Raw genomic sequence first — 26,511 nt, 5'->3', positions numbered from 1 at the left:
ATTTAGAACCCTCTCAGATCATGCATTCAGACGAATAATAGTAATAATAATAATAATTGTTATTATTATTTTCCTGAGAGTGAGCTCAGTATTATTCATTCGGTAATCTTAAAATCTCTCTTTTTTTCTCTCTTCTATTTTTCTCTTTCTTTTGTATGTGCATGTGCGGGTGTGTGTGTACATATGTGCGTGCGGGTGTACTCATTAATTCACCTAAAACCTATTAAAAATCCCATACCGTTCACCTAAACCGAATACTTTAGAATCCAGCTAGAGTCGTGAGGTTGTCAGGAGACCCGAGGAAGGATCAAAGAAAAGAAAGAAAGAAAAGTGAAATCCAGCGCGGACCAGACATCACCTACTACCCACCGGGTTACCAACCAGAATCTTTCACCAACCCCCAGAAACATCTAAATTCCAACAAATTAGAATTCAGACAAGTAATAAAGGTTTTTACCACGTACAAAAATTGATGTAATTTTTGTACGTGGTAAAATGTGTGCTTAACTTTTTTTTGTTTGTCAAAAGCCGATCCTTCTTTCAGGCTTTTGACAAAAAAAAAAAAAAAAGTTAAGCACACATTTTACCACGTACAAAAAAGACAAATTTGTAAAAACAGTAACATTAATAATTGACAGGTGGAATTAGCTAATGAGATGACTAGTAGTTGTCCTCGTCTCGCTACTTCAAACCTCCGCGCCGATCTCGTTTTGATGCATCAAACAGATGTCCTTTCATGTGGAAAATGAAAATCAAGGTGTAGTTTATGCATGTTTCCGACAATGGGCACAATCCCGTCAATTTCAATCAATCTTCTTCTTTTTTTTCTTCTTCTTTTTCTTTCTTTTTTCTCTCAATGAATCTTCTGATCCACTAATATACAGTTTGGCGATAAGCAAATCGGCTAGTGTGCACATATGAATCTGACTGTGACTTTGCACATAAACTGAACTTGTTTTCAATTTCTACCATTTCTATTAGTAAATGCAGCTTAATATGAGTATAAATGAAAGTCCTGGATCCCCGACTCTTTTGTCCAGCTCTGCACCAACATGTAACATATTCTGGAAATAAATTGAACTATGATGAAAAGCCTGGTGTAGGTTTCCAAATGTTGAGCACATCTAAAGGCTGTATATGTATTGTGATTATGTCTTCTAGTGAAGACGACTCCTTACCACTCTCTGCTCTGTTAAACAGACTTTGAATGTGTCCTTATCAGTTATGAGCAATCCTCCATGCGTGCCATTAACAAAAGAGCCGCATACTGGCAACGGCCCTTAATTTGATTTCACATCTGATTTTGGTGCAATAGGCTCATTTAGCGAAGGAGATGATTTGACAAGAGGAAAACAATCTCATTTGTTACATCCAAAAAGGGGAGAATCATCATGAGCAAATGACAAAAGATTTGAGCTGAAGCTTAGAATCCATCAGCATTCAATCTAAATGTAGCGATTGCTTTTAAATAGCGCTTTCTACTTTTTTGTGTTGTAATTAAATACAGTGTTGTCTTAAAAGTCAGAACATTGAAAAAAAATCATTAGACTCTGTTTGCTTGTTCAGACTCCAAGAAAACTGAAAAAACAAAATAAAAACAAAGAGTTTATTATGCTCGCACGCACACCGTGCACAAGCTTGACACAGAGGTTGCAGTTGCACTTAAAGGCCAGAGGTGGCAGTCACGGGTAAAACAGTGACAAACTCCACCTTTAAGTGGTACCAGACATTCAAATTGAGTGCAAACCAACCATGCTCAGTTAGACAGACAAATAGATTTGAATAACAAGTAACTTAACCCCCCCATAAACAGAATTTCTGAATGTGCCAACTTCGGTTGACAGATGTAGTTGAATTAGCTGACAAATGTTTGGCAAAAACAACTATGCCAGGTTTCCTATTTTTGTTTTGTTCAATTTGTATTTATTTTGCCAGGTGTATCAGCTGCCATTTTTAACCACCATCTCCCAGTTGGATAATCAACCAATTCGAGTAACTTTATAAAAAAGATTCGACAACATGATCTCCCTTTGCATATTAAATGGAATAGCTTCTATTAGTGGAAACTTTTTTTATCTGAAAAATCCAAATGGAATATTACCAAATAAGTTGAACAAAGTTGAATGTGCAGTGTAGGGAAGGTTGAAGAGAATGGCGATGCACTGAGAGATAGCACTTTTTCAATTTCTTCTTTAAGACATGGCTAGAATTTATTTCTTTTTACTCTCACTGGAACCCATTAATCTCTCCTTTCCACGCACGCACGCACGCACGCACGCACGCACGCACGCACGCACACACACACACACACACACACACACACACACACACACACACACACACACACGTGTGCAGACAAACTCACATTATCTAAACACGAGTCCTCCCCAAATTTGCATTATATATGTTGTACTTTACCGTTATTCCATGTCTGGAAATAATTTTAAATATTAGAGGTAAATTCAAACTGCAATGATTTGAATTGCACTGATTTACATTTAACTCATTTACTGCCATTGACGGCTATAGACGTCAAAAATTCATTTGAACTATTTCTATTTCCCATTTTTGTTAACAAGAGGATAAAAACCTAGAATTGTTTTTATTGTACATTTAGAACGGATATCAAATTTGTGATTAATTGTGAGTTAACTAGTGAAATCATGCAATTAATTATTAATTATTAAAAAATGTAATCGCCTGACGCCCCTAATTTTTAAGAATCTTTTCATTTTTTGTTTTAAAGAAAAGATTATTAAAAACAAGAAATAAAAATACAATTACTTTTTTTTTTTTAAAAGAAGAAGAAAAGATTATGAAAAATTAGGGGCGTCTGGCAATTATTTTATTTGAGTAATTTATTGAATGACTTCGCTAGTTGACTCACGATTAATCACACATTTTATACCTGTTCTAAATGTACAAAAAAAATTCTAGGTTTTAATACTCTTATTAACAAAAGTGGGAAAAAAAATTTAAACTAATGGAATTAGTTCAAATGAATTTTTGACGTCTATAGCCGTCAATGGCAGTGAATGAGTTAAACAACATGTTGATGGTCAATGTTAGTCAGGAGTAAAATAAACTTACCGTGTTAAAAGAGGAACAAAATACAATATTTACAACACTTCAATTGTTTTACTGAAGCTCAATGACATGAATGTGATTTTTATTGTATATATTCCAGTGGGAATCTTGTCATTTCTGTGCATTGAAAACGCCCTCATCCAATATTCAACTATTGATGTAGAACCATTTAAAGCAACTTTCATAATAATGTGCGCTTCTATCATATGATTTAGTAAACTGAACATGATTTTGAATATAAAAAGAAGCTGCTGCGTACAAAAAATAGCATTCAAAAATTATTTTTAACCTTCAATAAATTAATATTTTATAACACAAAATGATATATTTTGCATTTTGATTCATTTAACTAAATGTCACAAAAACTAAAACATCTGCTTGTTGAAATGTTCTGAGTTACAATAACAATAATTAGCATTGGCAAAGACCTCCAGTGTCTGCTGGCAAGACATTTGTGTAAAAAAATAAAAATAAAAAGCAGGCAGTCATATCTCCGTGGCAATGACATCATCGTAGGTCTGTAACCCTGAGCTGTACTTGAGATCCAAGCCCAGCTCGGCCCGGGCCTCCAGCTCAGCAGTCAGTTCCTTCATGAGCCGCTCCAGGTCCTGGTTCTTCTTGTGCACCTGCAAGTAGTTAATCTGGAGCTGCTTCTGGTACTTGATGACTTTGTCCTTCTCCTTGTTCCACGAGCGCCTCTCCTGGTCAAAACTGGTTGCCAGTCTCTCCTGAGCCGCCTTCTCCTCACTGAGCTGCCGCTTCAGTCTCTCCACTTGTTTTTGGAGGAGTTCCGTGGAGGTTTGCCCCTCAGGCTCCTCCCTCTGCTTGTTCACGGCGATTACTCGCTCTGTGTCTTGTGTGTGGCCATAAGGCTCAGGTTGCGAAGTGCGCTGACGGGGCTTCTGGTCTTTGGCCTTTCCCTCAAAGTCTTTCTCCAGTTTGCCCACTTTTTCTCTCAGCAGGTCGGCTTCATTCTTCTTGCGCTGGAGTTCATTTTGGCACACCTAAATTGGAAGAAAACAGACTTAATGAAAAATAATTTGTGCCGTGATCTTGTTGGTAACATCAAACGTATTTCAAGTTTTGCTATCAAGCTATTAAAAAAATTGTAGCTAATTAATTGAACAATGTTCCGTAATTAATCGCGATAAATTGCGATTAATCGCATTTTTCTACTTCTGCTTCAACTTTTTTGTAAGAGCTATTTACTTTCGAGTAGCATCTTGAAATTATTGTAAAAAGTATATTTAGAATTTCAAAAAAGACTGTCCTAATAGCTTTCTTTGATCCTGGAAAAGGATTCTCCTGTTGAACAAAACAATCAAAATGTACGATGGCGCATTAGGGCCACGTATAATTATTTTTTATTTTTTTAGACAAAAACTCTCAAATTTGCCAATTGGTAAAGAATTTGCGAGAAAAAACTAGTAAATTTGCCACTTTATCAAGTGGCAAATTTGCGAGTTTATAAAGTGGCCGATTTGCAAGAAAAAAAACCTGAAACTTACGAGAAATACACGTAGCGTACTACTCGGATGTTTGTGCCAATACTTTTCAGTTGGGTTTTCAAATAAGGAGATGGTAATGGCTTTAACCGTATCATGTTAAGCATTCACACTTTGAAGCCTTGGGTGCTGCCAGCGACAAAGACGCCTCGCTTTGCAAAGGTCCACACCCTGAGGATCAAGCATTTAAGTTAATTTGTTAAAATAAATATTTACTTGTGCATTTATGTTTCCAGAATTATTATTTACACATTTATACATTTTGGTATTTTTTTGTACAAGTAACTAAGTTGATGTGTCGAATCTGCTGCGCTCATTCACTTGCGTTTACCTAAAGTATGCTGGCTTCTGATTGGTTAGTGTTTAGTCAGCTGATAGGGGAACAGGAAGTGCTGTCGCTCTAGATGCCGTGTATGACGAGTACAGTTTAAATTAAAAATGAATCCGTCTCCATCCTGACTTTTCATTTTATAAACAGTGTTCCATTAACCACCGACGAATCCTCACATTAGACTATAGCAACGCTACGTGTATTACGAGGTTTTTTTCTCGCAAATCTGCCACTTAGTAAAGTCGCAAATTTACGAGTTTTTTCTCTGAATATTGCCCCAACCCTCTAAAAAATATATATTTATATGTGGCCCTAATACGCCGTCGTAAAAAATGGACTCAGCGTTACAGGCCCCGTCTTTTTTTCTTATAGAAACAAACTTCAAAACTTCTCATTTTTAGGTTTAATTGTGCCCACAAGCAGCACACTTCAGAAGGGCTGATTTGCGAGGCGCCCTGGAGGAAACTTGATCAGCGTATTTTGCTCTGAGTTACTTGAGATTTCTCCAACAAGCATCAAGCAAGTAAAACTGACAGCAAAAGTACCTTTAGTCCACGTTTGTCTATCTTCACGGCAGTGGCTACGTTCGGCTGCAGGTTATTAAAGGTCGTACGTAACCGGAAGCAAAATAAAACTGAGTTAACTGAGTTTTTTTTTTTTGAATAAACATTCAATTCAAGTCTACTTGCCTACCTAACAGCAACTTGGCATTCTTACAAAAGCACTTTTATCTTAAATAGTAACACGAGTAAGTCGTCATTTTCTTTTAGAAGTTGAACCCGAGCCGTGTGACGGGATTCCAAAGGAAGCTCCTCACCTCCACTTCGATGGTGCGGGATCGAAGCCTGTCGCCGCCGTCTTTGTTCTCCTTTTCGAGCGTCTCTGCCTTCGCTGTGATTTCCTTCAGCTGTGCCCTCAGGCTGACTATTTCATTGAGCTTGTGGCTGACGTCGTCTTGTCTGTCTCGCAGCTGCTTCTTCAGAAGGGAGATCTCTCCTGCTTTCTGGCACACCTACATCGGGACACAAAAGATCACAGTGTCTTCTGTTGTCTGTGTTGTAACCTACTGGGGGCTGTTCAAGTATTTTAGCAGCAAGTATTGCTCTTTTGGAAATATTTATTATTCACCACTTGCTTGCATTTTGAAATGTGTATTTTCCGGCTTGTGACCAGTTAGAAGTTACAATATCCATTCATCCATTTTCTTAACACACACACACATACATTTATAAATAAATAAATATATATATATATATATATATATATATATATATATATATATTAGCTAACACATGACTGGGCCCATCTGTCTGCTTTAAAAATTCAAAATGTGGCCCTTAAGCACAAACATTTGCCCACCCAGGTGGCAACAGAGATGATGAGCGCTGTGAAAAGAAGTCTTACAAAAAAAGTCAATTAAGTTTCCTTTACTGAGGAAATCGAACAGATGTGCTCATTTATGCAGGCGCTCTCCACTGCTGTATCAATTGACCAACAAGGTCTCACAAGAATGGACGTGAAATAAAGCCCTGTGTTATGTTTGATTTGGGTTTTTTGAAGCCTCATTTTATACACTTTGCTTTTTTTTTTTTTTTTTTTCATTCATGCAAATCTGTCAGGTTTGATCACAACACTTTTCTCCGTGGTGTGTCAAATTTACATATTTTCTGTCGAAAATGGACTGGTGAATGAATATCTTATTGTAATATAATTAGATTTCATTAAAAATATGTTTTTCTTCACCGATTGGGAGATGTTTGGATGATGTTTTGAACATCCAATTATGTCACCAAAGATGCTTATTTAAGCAGGGTACACATTTTTTAACATTTTAATTTTCACTTTACAGAGACTAAAAAAAAAAAAAAAAGGGTCCTGTAATGGCCTGATGACTCCACAGTCGTGTCTCACCTCCCACTGAGTTTCCTCAAGCGTTGGAGCGAGTTGCGTGCTCTCCTCCTCACAGGCCCTCAGTCTTCGCTCCGTGACGTCCCTCTCTCGGCTTAGCTTCGCGAGATCCTCCTTGAGTCTCTCGTTTTCCGCCTGTACACGATGCAAACCTTGATGATCAACACTGCACCATTTAGTCCCAACGTGACTCATTGGCTAAAGGTTGAGCTGGTCTGACCTGGAGTTGGCTGACCTGCAGCTGCAGCGCTTCCTGGCTATTGGCGGCCATCTGCGAGGCTTGTTGTAATGAAGTGGAGCTTCGATGGTTCAACTCTTGCATCTCTTCAGCGCAATACTTTTGTCTTTCCTCGAATAACTTGCAGGTGGCCGCTTCCTTCACCTCACAGCTCACCTGTTGTTGTTTTAATGGGAGAAATGTCAGCAAAGATGTTTAACCCTGGAGAACCCACGGGGTGAAATTTGGCCCCGATAAATTCTGCTACTCAAATTTACAAATTTAACTTCAAAAGTCCAGAGTGCCACTTCTGACCCCTGCATGGGGTCATCTAGTGGATGAATATTGCACTTACATGAGCCAGAGTGGTGGTGACAAGATGGCTGGCAACATGCCAATTTTGTTGAGCTGGAAATCAATCCAAACAAAACCATCTTCTCAGCAAACCATCAGATGGTAACATTTTGTTTTTTTTGTTAATCTATTTCATATCATGTTGCAGAATGCCTAGGAGTATGTTTTATATATATATTTTGATAAATTAGCAACTCTGAGCTAGTTTAAAAAAAAAAGGGTTAAAATTGAAAAAACATATATTTTGGTGTTCAGTGAACTTATAGCAGTCATTTAATGTATAATTCATAATTTTCCAAAGAAGAAAAGGGTTCTTGGGTTCTCCAGGGTTAAAGTGATACTAAAGCTGTTACGGCTTAATAGCTTTTTATCCGACAAAAATGAGATATCTATACTATACTATCATTTGTTTTAGTGTTTTAACAGTATTTCTCGTTCAGTACAGTACGGTATGCATTTTTGAGTGTTTTCATTGTAAAAAGTCCTAAAATGTCTATACAGTCCCGAGTTTTACTTTTCTGCGGCATATTGGTTATAAAAAATACATTTTGCTTGTTAATAAATGAAACATAAGACACTCCAGCAGAGGTTTCCTTGTCTTGAGAGACGCAAGTGCCCACCTCTGTCAGAGAGGATTAGAAATGGGCTCACTAGAGGGACAACCAAAGTTTGATGTTTTGGGGACAAAGTTAAAATGGTTGATTTGAGCACGTCCATTGAAGAGAGAGAGTGAGAGGAAGACCTAAGAGAAAGCTGATTGCAGCGAGGGAAGACTTGAGGGCTGTCGGTATTAGAGAGGCGGATGCAGAAGATGACTAATTGCTGTGGCGACCCTTAAGGGGGGGGACAAGTCGAAAAGAAAACGGGGACGTTTGCTTTATTTAGCTGGATTTAGTGTTGTGAGCTCAGTACTTACCTGTAAGTCTTGTAGCTCATTCTCTCGCTCTAGTAGTCTTTGTTCCAATGTTTCAATCAGTGACTCATCTGTCGTCAGAGGGGACCGACTCCCTCCCACAGTTTTGGAGAGACGTTTCGGCCCATCCGAAGCTAGCGGGGAGCCACCGTCACCGTGAGCCTTCGATGACAAGCCCCCCGGGCTCAAACTAGCCCTGTAACCGCCGTCTCGACTACCGCTGTTCACCCAGGGGGACAAATTGGGCTGGACTCCCTTGAGGAGGCAGTTAACGGCAGCGGAGTTCCCACCGCTGTGACTGACAGGGCCTGTGGAAGCACTTAGGCTACCGCTGGTGCTGTGGGTGGGGAGGCTTGACATGGAGTTACGGCCAGAGTCTGACAGATTCCCTGAAAGGAAAGGTGGGGATGAATCATTTAAGAGATGTCTGGAATTCAACCCACATCATAACATTTTGACGTTTATCAGTGTTGTCTAGATATAGACCAGAGGATGTGTCTTGTTTATGTCGGTTATCCGGACTCTTCGGTTTGTCCAGTTGGCCGAGGATGTGGTCCAGGCTGTTGCGTTGCGCCTCTGCGGAGGATACAGTCCTGGGAATTAAAGGCTTGTATGCAGTGGATCGGACCAGCGACTTCTCAGCAGTGGTCTAGAAGAGTGAAATGACACGCTGTCAGAAATGCTCTCCCCGCCCTCCAACCCCTTTTTTTTTTTTTTTTTTTTTCATAGTCACTAACTCCTTTTAGCTGACAGCCTTACAAAAATGCAAGTCATCGCATGCCTCACAGAGCCAAGGATGTGTCTCAATGCAAAGCTTCAAATCCCAGCAACTAACTTTCTTCAGATTCGGGCACAATATCATCCATCCATCCACAGGGAAGCTTGGAAAGGTCGAGCTCGTCCCAACGGACTTAGTATGGACTTACATTAGGAAATTCCTACCAGGCCTAGGTCTGCTTGACACCTGCTCTATTTTCATGCCCATGGCTCGTCCCTGGCAACGAGGCACGGTCTAAATCTATGCCGGCAGGTTTTGGCATCTCCGCAGGCATATGCAAGCCGGTGCAGCGTGGCACGTTTTAAGAAGTGATAGCTCTTGACGTGGCGGAAGAAGACGTAGATTAGCTTGAGTCCTGTGGCAGGTTGAGGCCTGCAAAGTACAATTTAATAAGGAACTCCAAGCATACCTCTACGGGCGGAGGAGAAAGTCGGCTGGGGAGATCAACAAATCTTTGAAGTGGGCACTTGAAGACCGCTTTCTCCCAAGATCGTATGTGTCCGTTCGTATTTTGGGTGTTTAGAAGGGATTCGTTTGGCGCAGATTCCTGCACTGTACTTCAATATGCATACTATGCCAGAACTTGATTTCGCCACTGATGGTCCCACTGGCCTGGCCTGACTTCCCAGCATGCAGCATGGGTCCAATTCTCACTCGGCGATGGTGTGAATGTGACTGTGAGTGGTTGTTTGTCCCCGCTGCATTGTGCGCACGCTCTGTCATTAACTGGAGATGACTCTAGGGTGTAGTACTACTTTCCCCATGAAGTCAGCTGGGATAAGCTACCTATATAGGATAAGGAAACGGATGGATGGAACGAATGCGACTCTGCTCTGCTGCAATGCAATGAACACAAATACTACTATAAAGCTTTGTTCGAGCCAGAACTACAGCGGTCTTGTGTGAACAGTCCCTTCCTAACCCAATATGTTTCTGGACTGTGAACTACAAATTGATAGTGTTCTACTGTAACCCCTCGTGTTTGTGTAGCTCTGCATTGCATTATACTGTGGAGAAAAATGTGAATGCTCAGCTTGAACGTCACAGTCTCTCTCTATCTGTATTGTCCAAGAAAGACAAGTGGTACCATATAGTGCCTCCGTTCCCTTTTCTGCTTCCCTCTCCTCTATTCTGCACCCCCCCCCACCGCCCACCCCTCATATGCTGCCACAGGGAAGATGAATAGCCCTTTACTAGGTTGTTAATAATATGGGATGCTGAGGTAAAGAGGGAACGCTTGTGAGCTCAGCATTCCTACTCACCGACGACATGACTGGGATATGGGATGCCTTCTTTGATATGAAAAAAAAAAAATCTCTCTCTCCCTATCCACCGAGCTCTATTGGACCCCTGATCTATCTCCCATTTCTGCTTCTTATGCCCTACACTTTTGGCCTGGGGGCCCTGAGGCATATCAAGCTTTTAGAGAAGGTCATTTCACCGCCTTATTCTCGGCGCTCTCAAATCACTTCCCTGAGTAGATCAAGGCATTGCAGGGTATTCATTTGGAAAAGGGTAATTATTAAGATGGTGAGGTTCACAAGTGAGAAACGTCTGTTACCTGCTGTGAGACTTCTATCTTAAACGTTGCGGGGAGTATGTATATATATATATATATATATATATATATAATTAATTTTTTTTTGCACTCATTGCACTGCAAGTGCATTCATGAAGTCTGACTCATTAATTGAGCATAATGGAGCACTGGGAAGACAGATTCCGAGGCAAGGCTACTTCTTGTCGATTCTACAATACACGTGAGCTGCTTATACAGTACCGACTGCTGCTGCTCTTTGAAATATGCTGTCATATCCATACAATAATGTCATCATGTTATTACAGGGTTTTTTTTTGGTGCCAATTTGCATGGTTCTACTGCATTACTGAGATGCTAAATATTGTTCTCGCAAGAGACAATTAATTGATTATCTGATCATGGCGCCAACCCCGAGCTGGCATAAAGTGTTCAATCATAGGCTATTCGTTTAAAACTAAATCTAAGGGGTTAATTCATTGTCGTTGGGAAATTCCAACAATTTTATAACTTTTAAAGTCAATTTCTAGTATATTTCAAAATGTCTCGTAACTTAGAGACTTGATCAATTGCTCTGACTGGACAGTTCTTTAGGTGCAGTCCTCCAACAAAAACGTCCATATTGGTCGTTTTACCATGCACCAAAATACGACCAAGTGTTATATATTGTAGTTTAGCGACCTCTATCGGCCATGTTCTATCGGCCATGTTTGTCAATTTGCCGTCACGGACTAATGGTTGGGGTTAGAATGAGGCTTTCAGTGCGATTGTGCAGCAGTACACGTTATGTCTTTAGATAATTAGGAGACTTAATGGTTGGGATTGATAAAAGGCACAGTGAGGTTGTTGACCGCTAAAAAACATGTAGTCAACAATAGCTCAGTCTGATAAACACTCTTCGGACCGGACGGATCGGGTTCGAGTCTCGCTTTTGGATTTTTGCGCTATTTCACATGGCCGATAGAGGTTGCTAAATTAAAATATGCAACACTTGGTCGTAATTTGGCGAAGAGATTTTGAGAAAAATCTAATTGTGGAAAATTGCCTTCTACTACATTGCGACGTCGATTCAAATTTGATTTATTGTTCTGCCCAAGTCCCTGATTTGATAAACACTGTCTCAGGCACATGGTCAGCTTAAACGAATAAATGCAACGACAAAAATCAACATTTGCCAATTAAATGCACTCTGTATGAATAATGACAATCGATCACTTCATTCTTACCCCATCAGTCCCTGACATGAGCGTCGGTTTCGGTCGCTCGTCAGATTTCTCTTCTCTGTTCCGTCTACTGATGCAATCTTCCATTGATCCTCCTCTACGGTGCGCTGGCCTTGGTTTATGGCTCACCTTATGCGAAGCGCATATATCATTCAATATCATGTGCGTGTCATTCAAAAAAAGAACACAAGCTCTCACCTTGATGTAAAAAAAGTCCTCGCTTCGTCCCGAGCGGGATTGCGAGAGGCCTTTCGGGAGATGGACGGGGGAGGAGGAGGCCTGAGTGAAGCTGCACTTCAGTAAGCCATCAAGGCTGCAACCTCCACTGCGTCGAGGCGGATTCGTTCTGTTTTTCAAGCTCAACTCCGTTGCCTTGCCGTGTTTGCTGTTGGGTTCGTCGTTGGCGATGAGGCTGCTGACGCTCCCCATGTTCCCGCGGGCAAATGACGGGGGGGTGATTCAGCTCATGACCCTCCAGAGAAGTTCATCTGCAAAATAGCGCATCGAAGTTAAAAGTTGTAAATGAGTCTCCCCCCCCCCCCCCCCCCCTCATAAAATGCATGCCTTTAAAGCAATTTTAACTGCTGTTTATTTAACTTCATTGCTTCCCGTTCGGTGGAGAAGCGACATCTGGAGCAGGTGTGCTTTCATTTGCAAAGCAAACACGCTGGTATAAAAAAAGAAAAATATCCCGTGTTGGCTCCCTGCCCGGCTTTGTGTGTCTAGATTTATGGCTTAACCGTTGGATTGGACTCAAAAGGCCTTTGTGCTCGACTTTTCAGCAAATTAGGATATTGACTGACCACTCGCAAACATTTGGTTAATACTTGGCCTTCGTTTGACTGAAAAAAACAGCCATGTATTCTTGATGTTTACATTCTCATTTGCAATTTGCCCATGAATAATTTCGCAGCAGTGCAAGTGATGTTGTGCATCCCCAGTAAAAGATGGAGCCCCAGATGTATTGTGACATGATCTGACCCACAGTGGAGAGTGGTGGCTATCAGGCTCCGAGCCCCCCCCCCCCTTAAACCAGCTGGTCCTCAGCCCCTCACCACTTTATAACGACCACAGCAACAAAGGCTTGGACTAAAGTGTACTTAATCACATCACATTTGACTTAAAAGGGTCGTTTAGGATTACTGGACGCATGGCGGCGTTTGTGGAGGACGCACAGCCACAACACACACTGTAGGTACACTTACAATTTAATGAGATGCAATTCATGGCATCAAATGCCTTTATACAGATTATGGTTTTGATATATATTTAATACATAACTTCATTATTCATTATTTTATTAATTTAATATCACTCATTTGTTGTAGTGTAAACTATAGTGACTTTGTCACACACTGTATGATAAACAGGTATGCACATTATTTTTTTTGAATATGATCAGAAATATTATTAAAAACAATATACACAAAATGTATAATGCTAATTGTATTTTCAGTAGTACTGTTATTATTGAGTACCTGTGAGCTGCTTTACCCTGCAGTTCTGAAACACTTGGATTTCCCCTCTAATATTATTTTAGGGCAACTCATACCATAAGCTATACGCACAATAATAAACATCAACTCATCTCTTCACATTTCTACGTTGTATAATTTTGCATTTTTTTTTCAGGGTTTACCGCCTGTTGTTTAAATGAACAACTGTCCTTTAGAAAATAAATCAATATTTAGTAAATGTGCATTTAAGTAGGGATGTTTGATAACACTTTTTTTCCAGACCGGTACCAGTACGAGACGCGTGCTCGGCTCTTGAGAAGGCACCGATACCAACGCCAACTACCGATACCACTAGTACTTTTCATACGTGAATGGGTGAATGTGAGCCTTTGTAAAGCACCATATGGTGTAGATAAAAGCACAGATATAAGTGCACTTAAAATTTCCCCCCCAAAATAAGGGCAGACCTATTTATCCCAATACTGTATAGCATTTTCCCGTCAAATTGCATGAAATTAATGGCAATTTTCTATTCTTCTAATTTCTTATTTCTGCTTCCTGATCATAGAACGGTCGGCCAGCACGAATACCAAAGCCTTGAAATAAGGACGGGTATCGGCCTGATACCGATACAGTATTGGTATCGCGCATCCCTATAAAGTAATAAAATATACAGAAACATATTGAGCAGATACGGTATATTTGTTTTATTATTGTTGCTCATCTCTTATTTAAGCTTTGTTTGTTGCCTAAAAAAAGAAATGAAAACCTCTCTGACAGTATCAATCAAAACGTCATTTTTTTTCCCTCACAAAAACAGCTCTCGTGTTCATAAATCATTGATTTACTGCAGGTGTACCTAATATTGTGGCCCGCCGCCATTGTCATTTGACTGCCTTGTAGAGGAAAAGCATGAATAGCTGATCAATTTTCATCATCAGGAGAAAACAATAAGCAGACACCGCATCACAATGAAATGCAGTGAGGAGGAAGATAATGGGGGAGCATCACAAGGCAGAGAAAAAAAAACCTTTACACAAAAAGTCATTAAAAGAAAACAAAGGTCTGATTGTTGTGAAAATAGAGGAAAGATCATCCAGAATTCCACCATCTAATCCATGAATCAAGACGATATTACACACAGCAAAACAATGTTGTTAACTTGGCATCTATAAAAAGTGTAAACACTTCATTGTCATGACTGTGTTGCCCTCCATTGTGGTTGCTCCAGCTTTCACTATCACACTCGCGCAAAAACACAGAAATAGTTTTTTTTACTTACTGAGCATCCATCTCTAACCGGGGGCCTCACACGAGCGATCTGTCCAGTCTTGCATGTGACGACCCAACGCGTGCGCAAGCAATACGCTCTTGAACGCTAAAATGCTACTAGGCCCAGAGGGTCTGATAATGTGCAGTTGAGGGGTGGGGTCAGCTTTGCATTATAACTGACATGTAAATGGAATTTGTGTGTGTGTGTTTGTGTTTGGGACCTCCCTCTTTACACCCCCCCCCCCCGTCCCCCCGTCCCCCCTCCACCACCCCCTGGGGAATAAGTGTACAACATGTGCACCCTCAGAAGCGACGTGTGCCGCTCAAGTGATTAACTCGAGGCCCTCACAAAAGATCCGCCCGTGCACAACCCCCCCCCCCCCCCCACCACCACTGTCACCCAGACACCTCCTGCTCTGTGCCCTGCACCCACACTGAGCAAACAAGCCTTCAGCCCAAGGAGGGGAGAAAAAAAAAAGCTGCTTGCTTACTCTTTGTGTGTTGAAGTGTGCCGCTCTTTGTGTTGCACTCCCGTTGATGTATTCTTCCCCCCCAAACGGCCTCGGACCATATTTGAGTGTTAAATAAAGGACTCGACCTCACAATGGAGAAGGAGCTGGAAGAGTTTCACTCTTAGTGTGATTTACCGCGTTGGAGTCCGGCAGGGCAACGTATGATGTGTTCGCCAAAAAAACAACAAAGAATTGAAGATATACTGTATTTGATGGTCCCGGAGCGGTGCGGACAAATCATGTGTAAATCTAACGGGCTATAGATGTCGCAAGCGGGCTTATATTTTCTGCTTAATGTGAAGAAAACAGACAGCTTTTGCAACACATCTGCTGATTCATTGTCATGGCCATACAGGAGGAAATCAATGGGGAGAACATTTGGTGACATCATGTTATCTGGGAAGAACATTTTTATGTGCAGGATTTTCACACTCTTAGAATAAGACGCACTACCACTCCTCTGTTTATGTTTTTTTTCCCTTGACTATAGGAACACCTGCACAATATAATGACAGCCAGTAAGATCTGAGGTTGAAAGAAAAATCTGAATAGAATAGAATAGTACACACGTACCGAAAATTTACAATCTTAAATTCTTACGTTTATGGTCAACACCAAGTTGGGCCGAGCCACGAACTCCGTGACTGTGATGTAAAATGAAAAAATAACCAGTATCGTTGTGTGTATGGACATATACAGGCCAGATTGTGATAATGATCAGCGTACGTATTTGTCTAACTCTTGTGTTTTTGGTGTGTGTGTTATAACCCCCCCCCCCCCCCCCCCCCCCTTGAGGGCAGCCATAGCAACAATAGGGCTTGTGATGATGAAAACAAGTTTGACGCCCCTGCGAATTTGACTTTTCCCATAGGGAGTTTGTCAAAGTACGCGCCATGGACGTCACCCAAACTGCTTCAACGCAAAATGATCATGTTCAACAATGACCATAGGTACTTGAGAGTTTTTCGAGGGAATTTTTGATTGATGAAATCTCCCAAAAAGTCTTCAAATACCCGTAAAGTGAACATAAATGTCTTCTAAATTTGACACATAGCGAGGAATGCTAACAACCCTGCCAAATTTGAATATTTCTTATGTCTACACATCCCTACATGTTTGAGCCGTGGAAATGCATACGCTTAAAGGCTTTGGTGTGGAATACCGTATATCCCACTGGGTCTTTTCCAAGGCTTTCCATGCTGCAAAGAGAGGCGCTAGCCAAAAACTATCTTGTGAGTCATCATGTGGCGCGTTGCCGTACTACGGACGGTTACAGTCACAGTACATGACACTGATGGAAAACGATCCTTAAGTTTTCCGCGTGTTTGTAATGTTGATTTTCAGAATCAGACTGGAGATCGGTGAACAGTTCCTTCGAAGGATTTATTTTACAGAAATTTCTGGACGACACAAGATACAGCCAATCGCCATGGATTCTCCGTGTGTGTGTGTGTGTCTGTCCCTCCCACCGGCAGTCGCTATTATACTATCTATCTAATCTAAACAGTTATAATTAAATTGAAACAGCAGAATGTCAACAACACACATTAGCGCTAGCCAAAAACTAGCTTGTGAGTCATCATGTGGCGCTTTGCCGTACTACGGACGGTTACAGTCACAGTACATGACACACATTAGCGTACATATGTCCTGCTAGTTATATACCCGCACTACTTTACGCTCCAACTTATTCCGCTAGCTTGAAAAACACAAACTGAATAACACCTGGTTGTTCTTTCAATTGTGGCATCCAGAAAAGATGTGTAAACATAGTTAGCCAGCTAACTGCACAAAATAGTAGTGGATTAGCTAAATGACTCACAAACATGCTGGGTAACTGCTGATATGAATGAAAGCGCTCAGTTGATATAGAGTGGAGGAGGGGCTTCACTGGGTGCCGTTTTAGCCCCGCCCCCCCATCCCCCCAAAGTCATGAAAACAAATGGTGAAAAGTTGAAACATTTGAATGCTACAGTAAAGTACATCTACACAATTGCGTAGCACATGTATAATGTATTTACAAATAAATCTCTAAATTTACTCGACAGTGACATTTCTACCAGGACACAAATGCAAAATTGCTGTTTCTTCGGTTATGTTTCACTCCCGAAAAGACGATTCAGTCATCTGAAGAATAATGACTAAGAGCGTCGCTGGTGGTTCAAGCCCTTAAAACAACTGACAATAATATCATTAAAATTTTAAAATGAGAGCCTAAAATCAGTCTTTCATTCAATTGTACAGGTTGCGGCCCTCTTGTATGCTTCTATTCGCGTTCTCGGTAACGAGTGTTTAAGTACTTAATATTGCATCGGGCGGTCGGCGTGATAGAAGCGCTTCGGCGAGACGGCGAGGGATGATCGTGTTCCTCGTTTATCTGTACAAAAGTGTTTGCACTTCTTTGTCACATCTGTGTCGAAGCAGGGGGTTCTCCGTGTGTATTAGCGGGGTATCATACTTAGCTTTTGAGCACCCGCTGACCCGCCTGACACAAAGCAAGTCCGGCTCACGATGCAATCCCCCCCCCCCTCCCCCTCTCCACGCACTCACACACATACACATTCAGAGCATAGCCAATCGTTTTTAGCACAGCCAGTGGAAGGCAGCATTGTGCTAGCACGTCGTGAGATTTATACCTGCCCCTCTCGCAAAACAACCATGAAAGTTTTCCACTGTACCTCCACACTGCCAGATGGCGCCGCTTTAATTCTCACTGTCTGTATGTTAATTTTGAACAGATGCATGTATAATCTATCTGGTTCACAGTGTCTGTTTTTTTAGGTCACTCTCGGCCGCCGTATTGTTCTTTGGGTTGGGATTTCTTCAGCTTTAGTAATTTACTATTGTGACTGCTGCACTTTTACTGAACTGCGATTTTACTACTGTGTTTTTAGCTTTCTTTTTCATTCTTTTGTTTGTCTGCAACTTAATCCCTATAGTCCTTTCATAGAATAGTAATCTATTCTTCCAAGGATGTTCCCGTTGAAATAGTGACAGCAATATAAAGCTAACATTGAAATATCCATTTAACATGTTTAGATGCTTGTATATGCTTGATATTTACTTCATTTTGGTACTTTGAATCCCGAATAATATATTGATATGAAATGTCAAAGCTCATTGTTTGTTTGTTTTTTCATTCACTAGATTTCCTTTTGAAAAATTACAACAAAGGATGGACATATTCATTGATTAACTCATTCACTGCCATTAACGGCTATAGAAGTAAAAAATTCATTTAAACTATTTCTAGTAGTTTAACATTTTTTTCCCACTTTTGTTGACAAGAGTATGAAAACCTATTTTTTTTATTTTTTTTAATGTACATTTACGACAGATATAAAATTTGTGATTAATTGTGAATTGAAATCATGCACTTAATTACCATTAAAAATTTAAATAGCCTGACACGATTTGAAAAAAGAAAATATTCTTAAAAATTAGGGACGTCAGGCGATTACATTTTTAAATCGTAATTAATCGCATGACTTCACTAGTTAACTCACTATTAATCACAAATTTTATATCTGTTCTAAATGTACAATAAAAAATTCTAGGTTTTCTTTTTCCCCACTTTTATTTATTAAGTAAGAAAAACAAAAAACAAAAACAAAAATTACATTTAGAACAGATGTAAAATTTATGATTAATCGTGAGTTAACAAATAAAGTCATGCGATTAATTACAATTAAAAAAAATTATCGCCTGACGCGATAAAAAAAAAGATTATTAAAAATTAGGGGCATCAGGCGATAAAAATGTCTAATCGAAATTAATTGCATGACTTCACTAGTTAACTCACGATTAATTACAAATTTTATATCTGTTCTAAATGTACAATAAAACCTTTTTTTCTACTGATTATGAAAGAATGGAAAAAGACAGAAAGGAGAGAGTCTCTTCTTTCATGTGGTAGATTCGGTGTACAGTATAGCTATATAATCAATGAAGACAATAAAATGTGTGTATTGAAAATGTTCAAATGCTCTTAAACGGTTGGAATAAGATCCCTGCTTTTCCAACCCGAATATGTGGTTATATAAACGCGATCGGGGTACCTCCTTTGAACGTAACTATGGCTTGTGTTCTCTATTCGCAAGGACACTTTAGTACAGGAACTACTTACATGCTTGGCGGCCATCTTACGTTGCCACTCGCTAAATGCGCTTAGCTTGACCACATTGATTTTCTCTGCGGTGTTTTCTCGTTATTTTCTGTCTTTATGGCAAAAAGGCCAGTCACAGTGTGCATATAAGCACATATATGCGTGTAGTCCGCGCGTTTGGTGCAGAACAAGCAGAGGTAAACAAACATGGCGACCCGGCACAGAACTGCACTTTTGGAGTGAGGAGGAAACCGACTACTTTATTAGTGTGGCGAATGACATGAATATAATTGTATTTTATTCACTGGAAGAAATTATACAGATGGCGGGATGACGTCCAAACCGGGATATCTATACGGGAGTAATTCAGTTCGCAAAACGGGTTATCCCAAATGACTCAGAATCCGGAATTTCCACATTAAACGTAGTCAGTGACTTTTTTATCAGACATTCCGATTCCAATTCTAAACCGCAAAACGATTCCAATTCTGCCTCCATGTATTGACATGCTTATGATATATCCGCCGTGATGTTCGATTGCCTCGATGCAAAATGCTTGAAATATTGCTGCCAGCGTTATGTAACACATTAGATAACCGGAATCAATCTGTGTTTCGCGCGAAGTAACTGATGACGACTCCCGTGTAATGAAGCAGGCACTTCCTCTTATCATAGTCATGACACGGGGGAAATTAAACTCACAAATTAAACAGGAGCAAGAGGAGGAGGGGGGGGGGGGGAGGAGGAGGACGATGGGGGAAGCTCAGAATGATGGGTTGAATTATTAAGAAGTAATACTCCATCACTTTTTCTGACACACACACACTCGGATGTCCTGATCTGTGTGGCTGGCTGACTTGCAGGGATGACTAATGTGACCTCCAGCGGCAAATCAAATAGGAATGAAGTGTGGGGTACAGACAGCCATCCATCTTTCACTTTCACCGCTAACACTGCCGCTGACCGCGCATCGCACGCTCGCGAAGCGCTCACAATGACACCAAATAGCGTCTAATTGGCTAATCCTTTTAGTGCATTGTAAAAGGAGATTGAGCATGAATGGGGGGGGGGGGGAGCTGGGGGGTTCAGCGGTGAAGAGCAGAATAGCAGATAGTCATTACGGGGGGCCCCACAGTGACGAGACGGAGCGCCAGGCTCGGGCTGAAAGAGAAAGACGTGCACCGAGTGCCTATGAGAGAGATTTAACGCCGCATAATAAACTGATGACTGGAAAGGAGTTTGGATGCAAAGGATGGCTGTTCTATTTTAATCAAATGGTTATCACATCATCTATGCTCATTGTTGGCCTCCTCTTTGATAGCGGGCCAGTTTTTCGTGACGTCGCCCTCTCTGGTGAAATGAGATTGCCTTCAGATGACGCATTCAAATGAGACGGCGGGTCAACCAAACAATCAAGCACCTCGCATATTAATAGATAAGGAAGTCAACTGGGTTTGTGTGGCTGGTTAAACACTAATTACGCAATGCCGGCATTTGCATAAGCCTAACAGCTGCGAATGTATAGTGGGAAATGAGTCTTTAATGGAGCCTAAGCGGGAGCATTTACAGCTAAACTGATCCTCGGTATAACGATATAATAATTGGAATGTCCTTTTAACGGTCTTTATTTTGGTGCATATACTATACCCGTTACCATAAAATCCAGGTCCAGAAAGTGCCACAGTTGGGCTTTAGCCCGTCAGCCCTTATCTCTAATTGTTTCCGTTGTCGTGCTAGCTAGCAGGTAAACGAGCCAATGGGAGCTAGCTAGAGCTAGCTAGCTAGCTAGCTAGTACCAGGGGCTAAAGCCAAACTGTGGCAGGGTTTTTACTTTCTGGACCTGGATTTGCCACCTCTGCCCTTATCTCTAATTGTTTCCGTTGTCGTGCTAGCTGGCAGGTAAACGAGCACCATGGGAGCTAGCTAGCTAGCTAGTACCAGGGGCTAAAGCCAAACTGTGGCAGGGTTTTTACTTTTTGGACCTGGATTTGCCACCTCTGCCCTTTTTCTCTTCTGCACGCGACAAGCTTTTGTAAATCTAGCACCCTGTTAGGTGAAACATCATATTGCACGTTTTGATTCTGTTAATTGCTCCACTGGTGATGTCTTGGTGACGAATGCTGACTTGTGCTTGTTACTTATTCTTTTTATTTTTTATTTTAAGTTTGTCTGAAAGCGTCTCGTATTGATGCACCGGCGTTCAGACATGAGCACAGTATTCTGATGACATTACCGGTACTTTTATTGGATTTATTAAATGCAAGGGAAAAAACCTCCTCCAAAGTAGTGAAGAGAATTCTTTAAGGTGAATTCATCGAGATGCCAGGATTAAGATGGAGAATAATGAAGAAACTTTCTTTAATTAGTTCGGTTTTATTTTCGTAAAAGTTATGCTCGAGGTAGATCTATTGGAAAAAGGAAAAACTGACGAATGTTTTTAATTCTTTTTGTTGGCTACCTTTCAACTTTACAGTATTTTATTTTCGAATGTGTCAGTCACATCTGAGCTGTACAATGTTTATTATGGGATTCATTTTTTTAAGATACCACACAGAACTTCACGGTAAAAAAAAAAAAAAAGTAAGGATTATTTCCCCAATTCTAATTGATTGTAATTAAGGGTGTCAAAATTTATGTGTTAATTTTGAGTTAATTTTTTTTACGCGTGATTAACTCATTCACTGCCATTGACAGCTATTGACGTCAAAAATTCATTTGAACTATTTTTATTAGTTTAACATTTTTTCCACTTGTTAACAAGAGCATGAAAACCTAGATTTTTTTAATTATACATTTAGAACAGATATAAAATTTGTGATTAATAGTGAGTTAACTAGTGAAGTCATGCGATTAATTACGATTAAAAATTTTAAATGCTTGACGTCCTTAATTTTTAAGAATATTTTCTTTCTTTTTTTAATCGTGTCAGGCGATTTAAATCTTTGATGGTAATTAACTGCATGACTTCAACTCACGATTAATCACAAATTTTACATCTGTTGTAAATGTACAATAAAAAATGTTTTTCTAGGTTTTCATACTCTTGTTAACAAAAGTGGGAAAAAATGTTCAACTAATAGAAATAGTTCAAATGAATTTTTGACGTCTATGGCCGTCAATGGCAGTGAATGAGTTAATGACCGCTCCTTACTTGGAAAGCCTGTACTGGGGGAATTCCAGTCGCAACGCAACAGACACGTCCACGTCAAAATTTTGCAATAATACATTTAATAATAAGGCATATATTTGTGGAGACTGGGGTCAAGTTGTACTTAACAATTTAAAAAATTTGCAGAATTTCACAAGTTTCTTCATGTTAAAGATTAGACATCTCTTAATATGAAAAGAAAAATGCACTGAGCTGTCACCGTCTTACAAATGCAATTAGGCCATCTAGTGGCAGAAAAATGACCAACACAAATCAATATCACACTCTTTATTTATAGTACAGTTCAGCACAATTAACATTACATTTAATTAATTTGAACTCAATTTCATCAATTATTATGAAATTACTGTATCAAGAACTAAAATATGTAGCCATCATTTTATTTGTTTAACTTTTTTCCACTTTTATGTTAAGAGTATGACAACTCATATTTTATTGTACATTTAGAACAGATATCAAATTTGCGATTAATCGTGAGTTAACTATGTAAGTCGTGCGATTAATTACGATAAAAAAAATGTAATCGCCTGACACCCCTAATTGAGAAACATTTGCATATGACTCATTTGAATGAGCAAGTATTCTTGTGGCCAGTGTGTTTTCAAAGGGAGCTTTACAGCTTCTGTAAAAGTTGATCACTCTATAATATAAAATATTCAGCTCCCGGGCTTTTATTACAGTGTAAAAGCAGCCAAGTGGATTTTTAGGCGTGGACGTACGTTGCACTTTTTAATTACTGCCCATCTCTTCTTATCCTTTTTAAACCACCTCCGTGGCTTGTTTAATGCAGGCCGTTTTTTTGCAGGATTGTCCCCTTTTGAGGCACAAATTACGCATTTAAAAAGGAAAATCCAAAAATCAGCATGTAATACACACGCATACAGTGAGCATGCCGGTCTGTTTGACGCATTATATGTGCATAGCGAGGTAGAAAAGAATGAAGCCCTTTCCTGGCACGGGGGGGCCCCATTGACCCTGCAAGCTGAGCAGCGAGTGATAAGGTTGTCATTCTGGAGCATAACCATCCTCCCACCTCCTAATCTGCTTGCGTGTGTGTGCGTATGTGTGTGTGGTTGGTGTAATGTGGGAGGAGGAGGACGTACAATGAGCTCACTTTTCAGAAAGGGGGGGTCAACATTTTTGATTTGGTAGAACGCCGCGAGAAATATAAGCCTCAGGCGATACCTGAAAATAAAAGCCGTTTGACCTTGTGAGTGCTCACTTGCTCGTTACAAGGGGGGAGGGGGGGGGGGGGAAGGCCGCAGGCTTCTCCCTCTCGTGGGGCGCACGTTTGCCCGGGTAAGAACATCTGGATGTAAAGCTCTGTAAATGCAGAAGCTGCTGCTGCTGCTGCATGAGAATGAAAGTCACATACATACAGTAAGCGAGTGTGAGGCTGCACGTTCACTGACTCAGACTTCGCTCATGAGGGTGGATGCTCTATTTGGGACAGTTATTTTAAGAAGTGTCTTCCTCGGGAGGTCGTAACAGCGACATTGATGCAGCCCTACATTTAAGAAATGAGCTGCATTCAACAAGGGCTTCCTGAACGCGTACCGATAATTGGGCCTCATTTGAGCGTTTTCTCCCTCTTCTGTTTCGAAGATGATCTGATGTCGCGTCAAGATGATCCTGACTGGCGTGCGCTAATTCCAGTAGTAATTCAATTCATTTCCAATCTGATCAGTTACAAATATTCAGTATTTCCAATCAATGCACCGGGTTCGGCCGAGCCAGGGACTTTTGTGGCGATTGTGATGGGGAACGGAATTTATATCCAAGTAGGAAGGAGCTTGTGTTGAATGTTGTTGAATGTGTCTTAAAAATTTCTCAGACTTTTCGCGTCGACGTTGGTGAACGGGTTACGAATTGATTGGTACATTTTGCACTTCAACCACGTCGTAGTCCGACAGAAAAATCCAGTTTGATGTAAATCGTAAATAGAGTGCACTTTTTTTTTACACAATATGGTTTGTGCCCAAAGCGCTTTATAAAAGCCTCACAAACACTTAACTAATTATCTATTGAACTGGAAAGTACAGCAGCATCCAACAGTGCCTTTGCTGGTGGCCACTTTTAGCTCCTAAAACTTCCAAAAAGTTTTTCTTTTTAGTTTAAAAATGGCTTACTTTAATCAGGATTGCATGGACTCTTCCTAACTCCAAGAGACCAAAAATTATGTCTTTGGTCTCTATGAGATAAACAAACAGTAGGAGGATGTGAGTTCGTTCCTCAACACTTGAGTGACTTTTAGTTTTATTTTATTATTTTCCTAGTGTAAATCTGAGCCTACTCTAAAATTGAGTCTATTTGGTAAATAGAGTCAAATTTACTCTACAGAATTGAATGTGTTATTGCCGTGGCGTTTATGAGATGTATGCTATAGCTAAGCTAGCTGGCGAGCTAGCTGGGCAAACTCTTTATTTGTTGTTGACAGAGGTGTCGATGCAATGCCGATTTGATACCGATTAGCTGCCTAGCTAACTATTCACATACCTTACACGCTTATATAACTATGTTTTACGTTTTGAGCTCCCTATTCGAGCGACAACACACGCAACAATATTACAAGATTTGTTTCGGAAATATGAATATTATATATGAATTAAGTCATTCTTCTTCTGCTCTTCTTTCTGCTTTTTTTTTGTATTTTCCCCGTCGCTCGCACTGCCTCTCACGGGTCAGTCTTGGTACTGTGTACATGCCAAGAACACACACCAGTACACGCGATAACAACTTCTTCGTCATTTGTTGGGGTCTCTCACAGATGCGGGTTCTTTGTTATATATCGCACCAGGTGCAATGCATGCTCCAAAGACCCGCCACATTCCCAGTGTTTTGTCAACGACAATGCACAGCAATGTTGAACATGCTTGGACGTGCCCGTTTTGCCTTGTCACACCTCAATAACATGTATGCCTTCCACATAGGCTGCCACTTCATTCCACATAGTTTTCAACGGAGCAGAACTCGACCAAAAATGATAAGGAGGAACTTGAGACTTCAGAGAATGATTGAGGTCACCACTGAAACACGTTAAAACCGGTTTGCCCAGTAACGGTCGTGATGCCGATCGTTAGTGTGGGCATCACCGCTGAAATGTGTGCGAGGCAAACTCGTATCAAAGGAATTTACAAGTACGTGAGCCCGCCAACTCCTGAAGTTGGAAGTTGCCAGAACTGACAGTGTAACTTGAACATGTAATATTTGTGGCGACTTACCTGCTCTCTTCCCTGTCCCAAACATGGACAAGCTCTTCCCCAAAATGGAGTGGACGACCGATGATGATGATGATGATGGTGATGATGATGATGATGATGATGATGATGATAATGATATTGGCGTTTTCCTCGGTGCCCCTCTCACCTCCTGTCAACCGCGTGCTATGGTGCAATCAGTCCATCCACTGAACACTCACATTCCTCCATAAAGTCGTTCTGGCGCTCTGTGCCCGCCCCCTCTTTTCAGCGCGTCTTTGTAGCCCCCCCCCCCCCCCCCCCCCGCGTGAATTCCCATCTCACTCCGCTCCGTCACTCATCGTCCAAACACCGCTCGACTAAATCCTCCTCCAGCATGCACTTCTCTTGTACTCTCTTTCCACTTTGGTCCTTTACCTCCTAAAAAGCCCAATCGGCCCCCCGGCTCTTGCATGCCGAGTGGCTGTTTCTTTGTGATTAGACAACCCTCGAGTCATACAAAATCCAACCAATACAGCACACATAATTGTCAATTGAGTTGACAACTCACGTTAACAACACTCATTTTGACATGATGTAAAATGCACTTTTTTATTGTAAGTAACTCTTACGTTATCTATTTTGGAAAGCTATGAGTTAGCCGTCGTGCACATTCGACCGCTTTTTACGGAACAGTGGGGCTAATCTACATTACGGTTACCTTTGAGTTTTTCTGACAATGACTCGGCAGCCAAAATGTACGCAGAGGTGCAGTGTTAGCATAGGTTAGCTTTTAGCTAACTGTAGCTGCGTTTTTTTTTTTTTGTCATTCCTATTGAAAATCTTCGGACATATTATTCCAATCTGTCTGTTTACATGTACGACTCCATTAATCAAAATAGGCCGTTTTACAGCAAAGTGACACGCTGATCAATCTAAAATCATCGCGTGATTTATCGGGATCGAG

The 26,511-nt window shown here is 40.7% G+C and overlaps 1 protein-coding gene across 3 annotated transcripts; it reads right to left on the bottom strand.

Annotated features, from left to right (window-relative positions):
- Positions 1-3,118: 3,118 nt before the first annotated feature.
- Positions 3,119-25,840, bottom strand: lzts1 (leucine zipper, putative tumor suppressor 1). 3 transcript variants are annotated; one of them, XM_086076403.1, is made up of 9 exons: positions 25,735-25,840; positions 12,052-12,341; positions 11,857-11,982; positions 8,802-8,964; positions 8,319-8,704; positions 7,052-7,225; positions 6,835-6,966; positions 5,741-5,935; positions 3,119-4,091 (listed from the first exon to the last, which is right to left on the bottom strand). In XM_086076403.1, exons 2-9 carry the CDS (start codon positions 12,280-12,282, stop codon positions 3,573-3,575), a joined length of 1,926 nt encoding a protein of 641 aa, XP_085932529.1. In that variant the 5' UTR covers positions 12,283-12,341; positions 25,735-25,840; the 3' UTR covers positions 3,119-3,572. The 3 variants fall into 3 exon arrangements, with proteins under 3 accessions (XP_085932529.1, XP_085932528.1, XP_085932527.1); XM_086076402.1 differs by having other exon boundaries at positions 25,590-25,735; XM_086076401.1 differs by lacking the exon at positions 25,735-25,840 and adding an exon at positions 14,593-14,790.
- Positions 25,841-26,511: the final 671 nt, after the last annotated feature.

The sequence above is a fragment of the Leptonotus elevatus genome, chromosome 5, assembly GCF_054856555.1.
Source record: "Leptonotus elevatus isolate MCC_2025b chromosome 5, RoL_Lele_1.0, whole genome shotgun sequence".
Classification (NCBI taxonomy): domain Eukaryota; kingdom Metazoa; phylum Chordata; class Actinopteri; order Syngnathiformes; family Syngnathidae; genus Leptonotus; species Leptonotus elevatus.
This window is presented reverse-complemented; position numbering and strand designations above follow the sequence as displayed.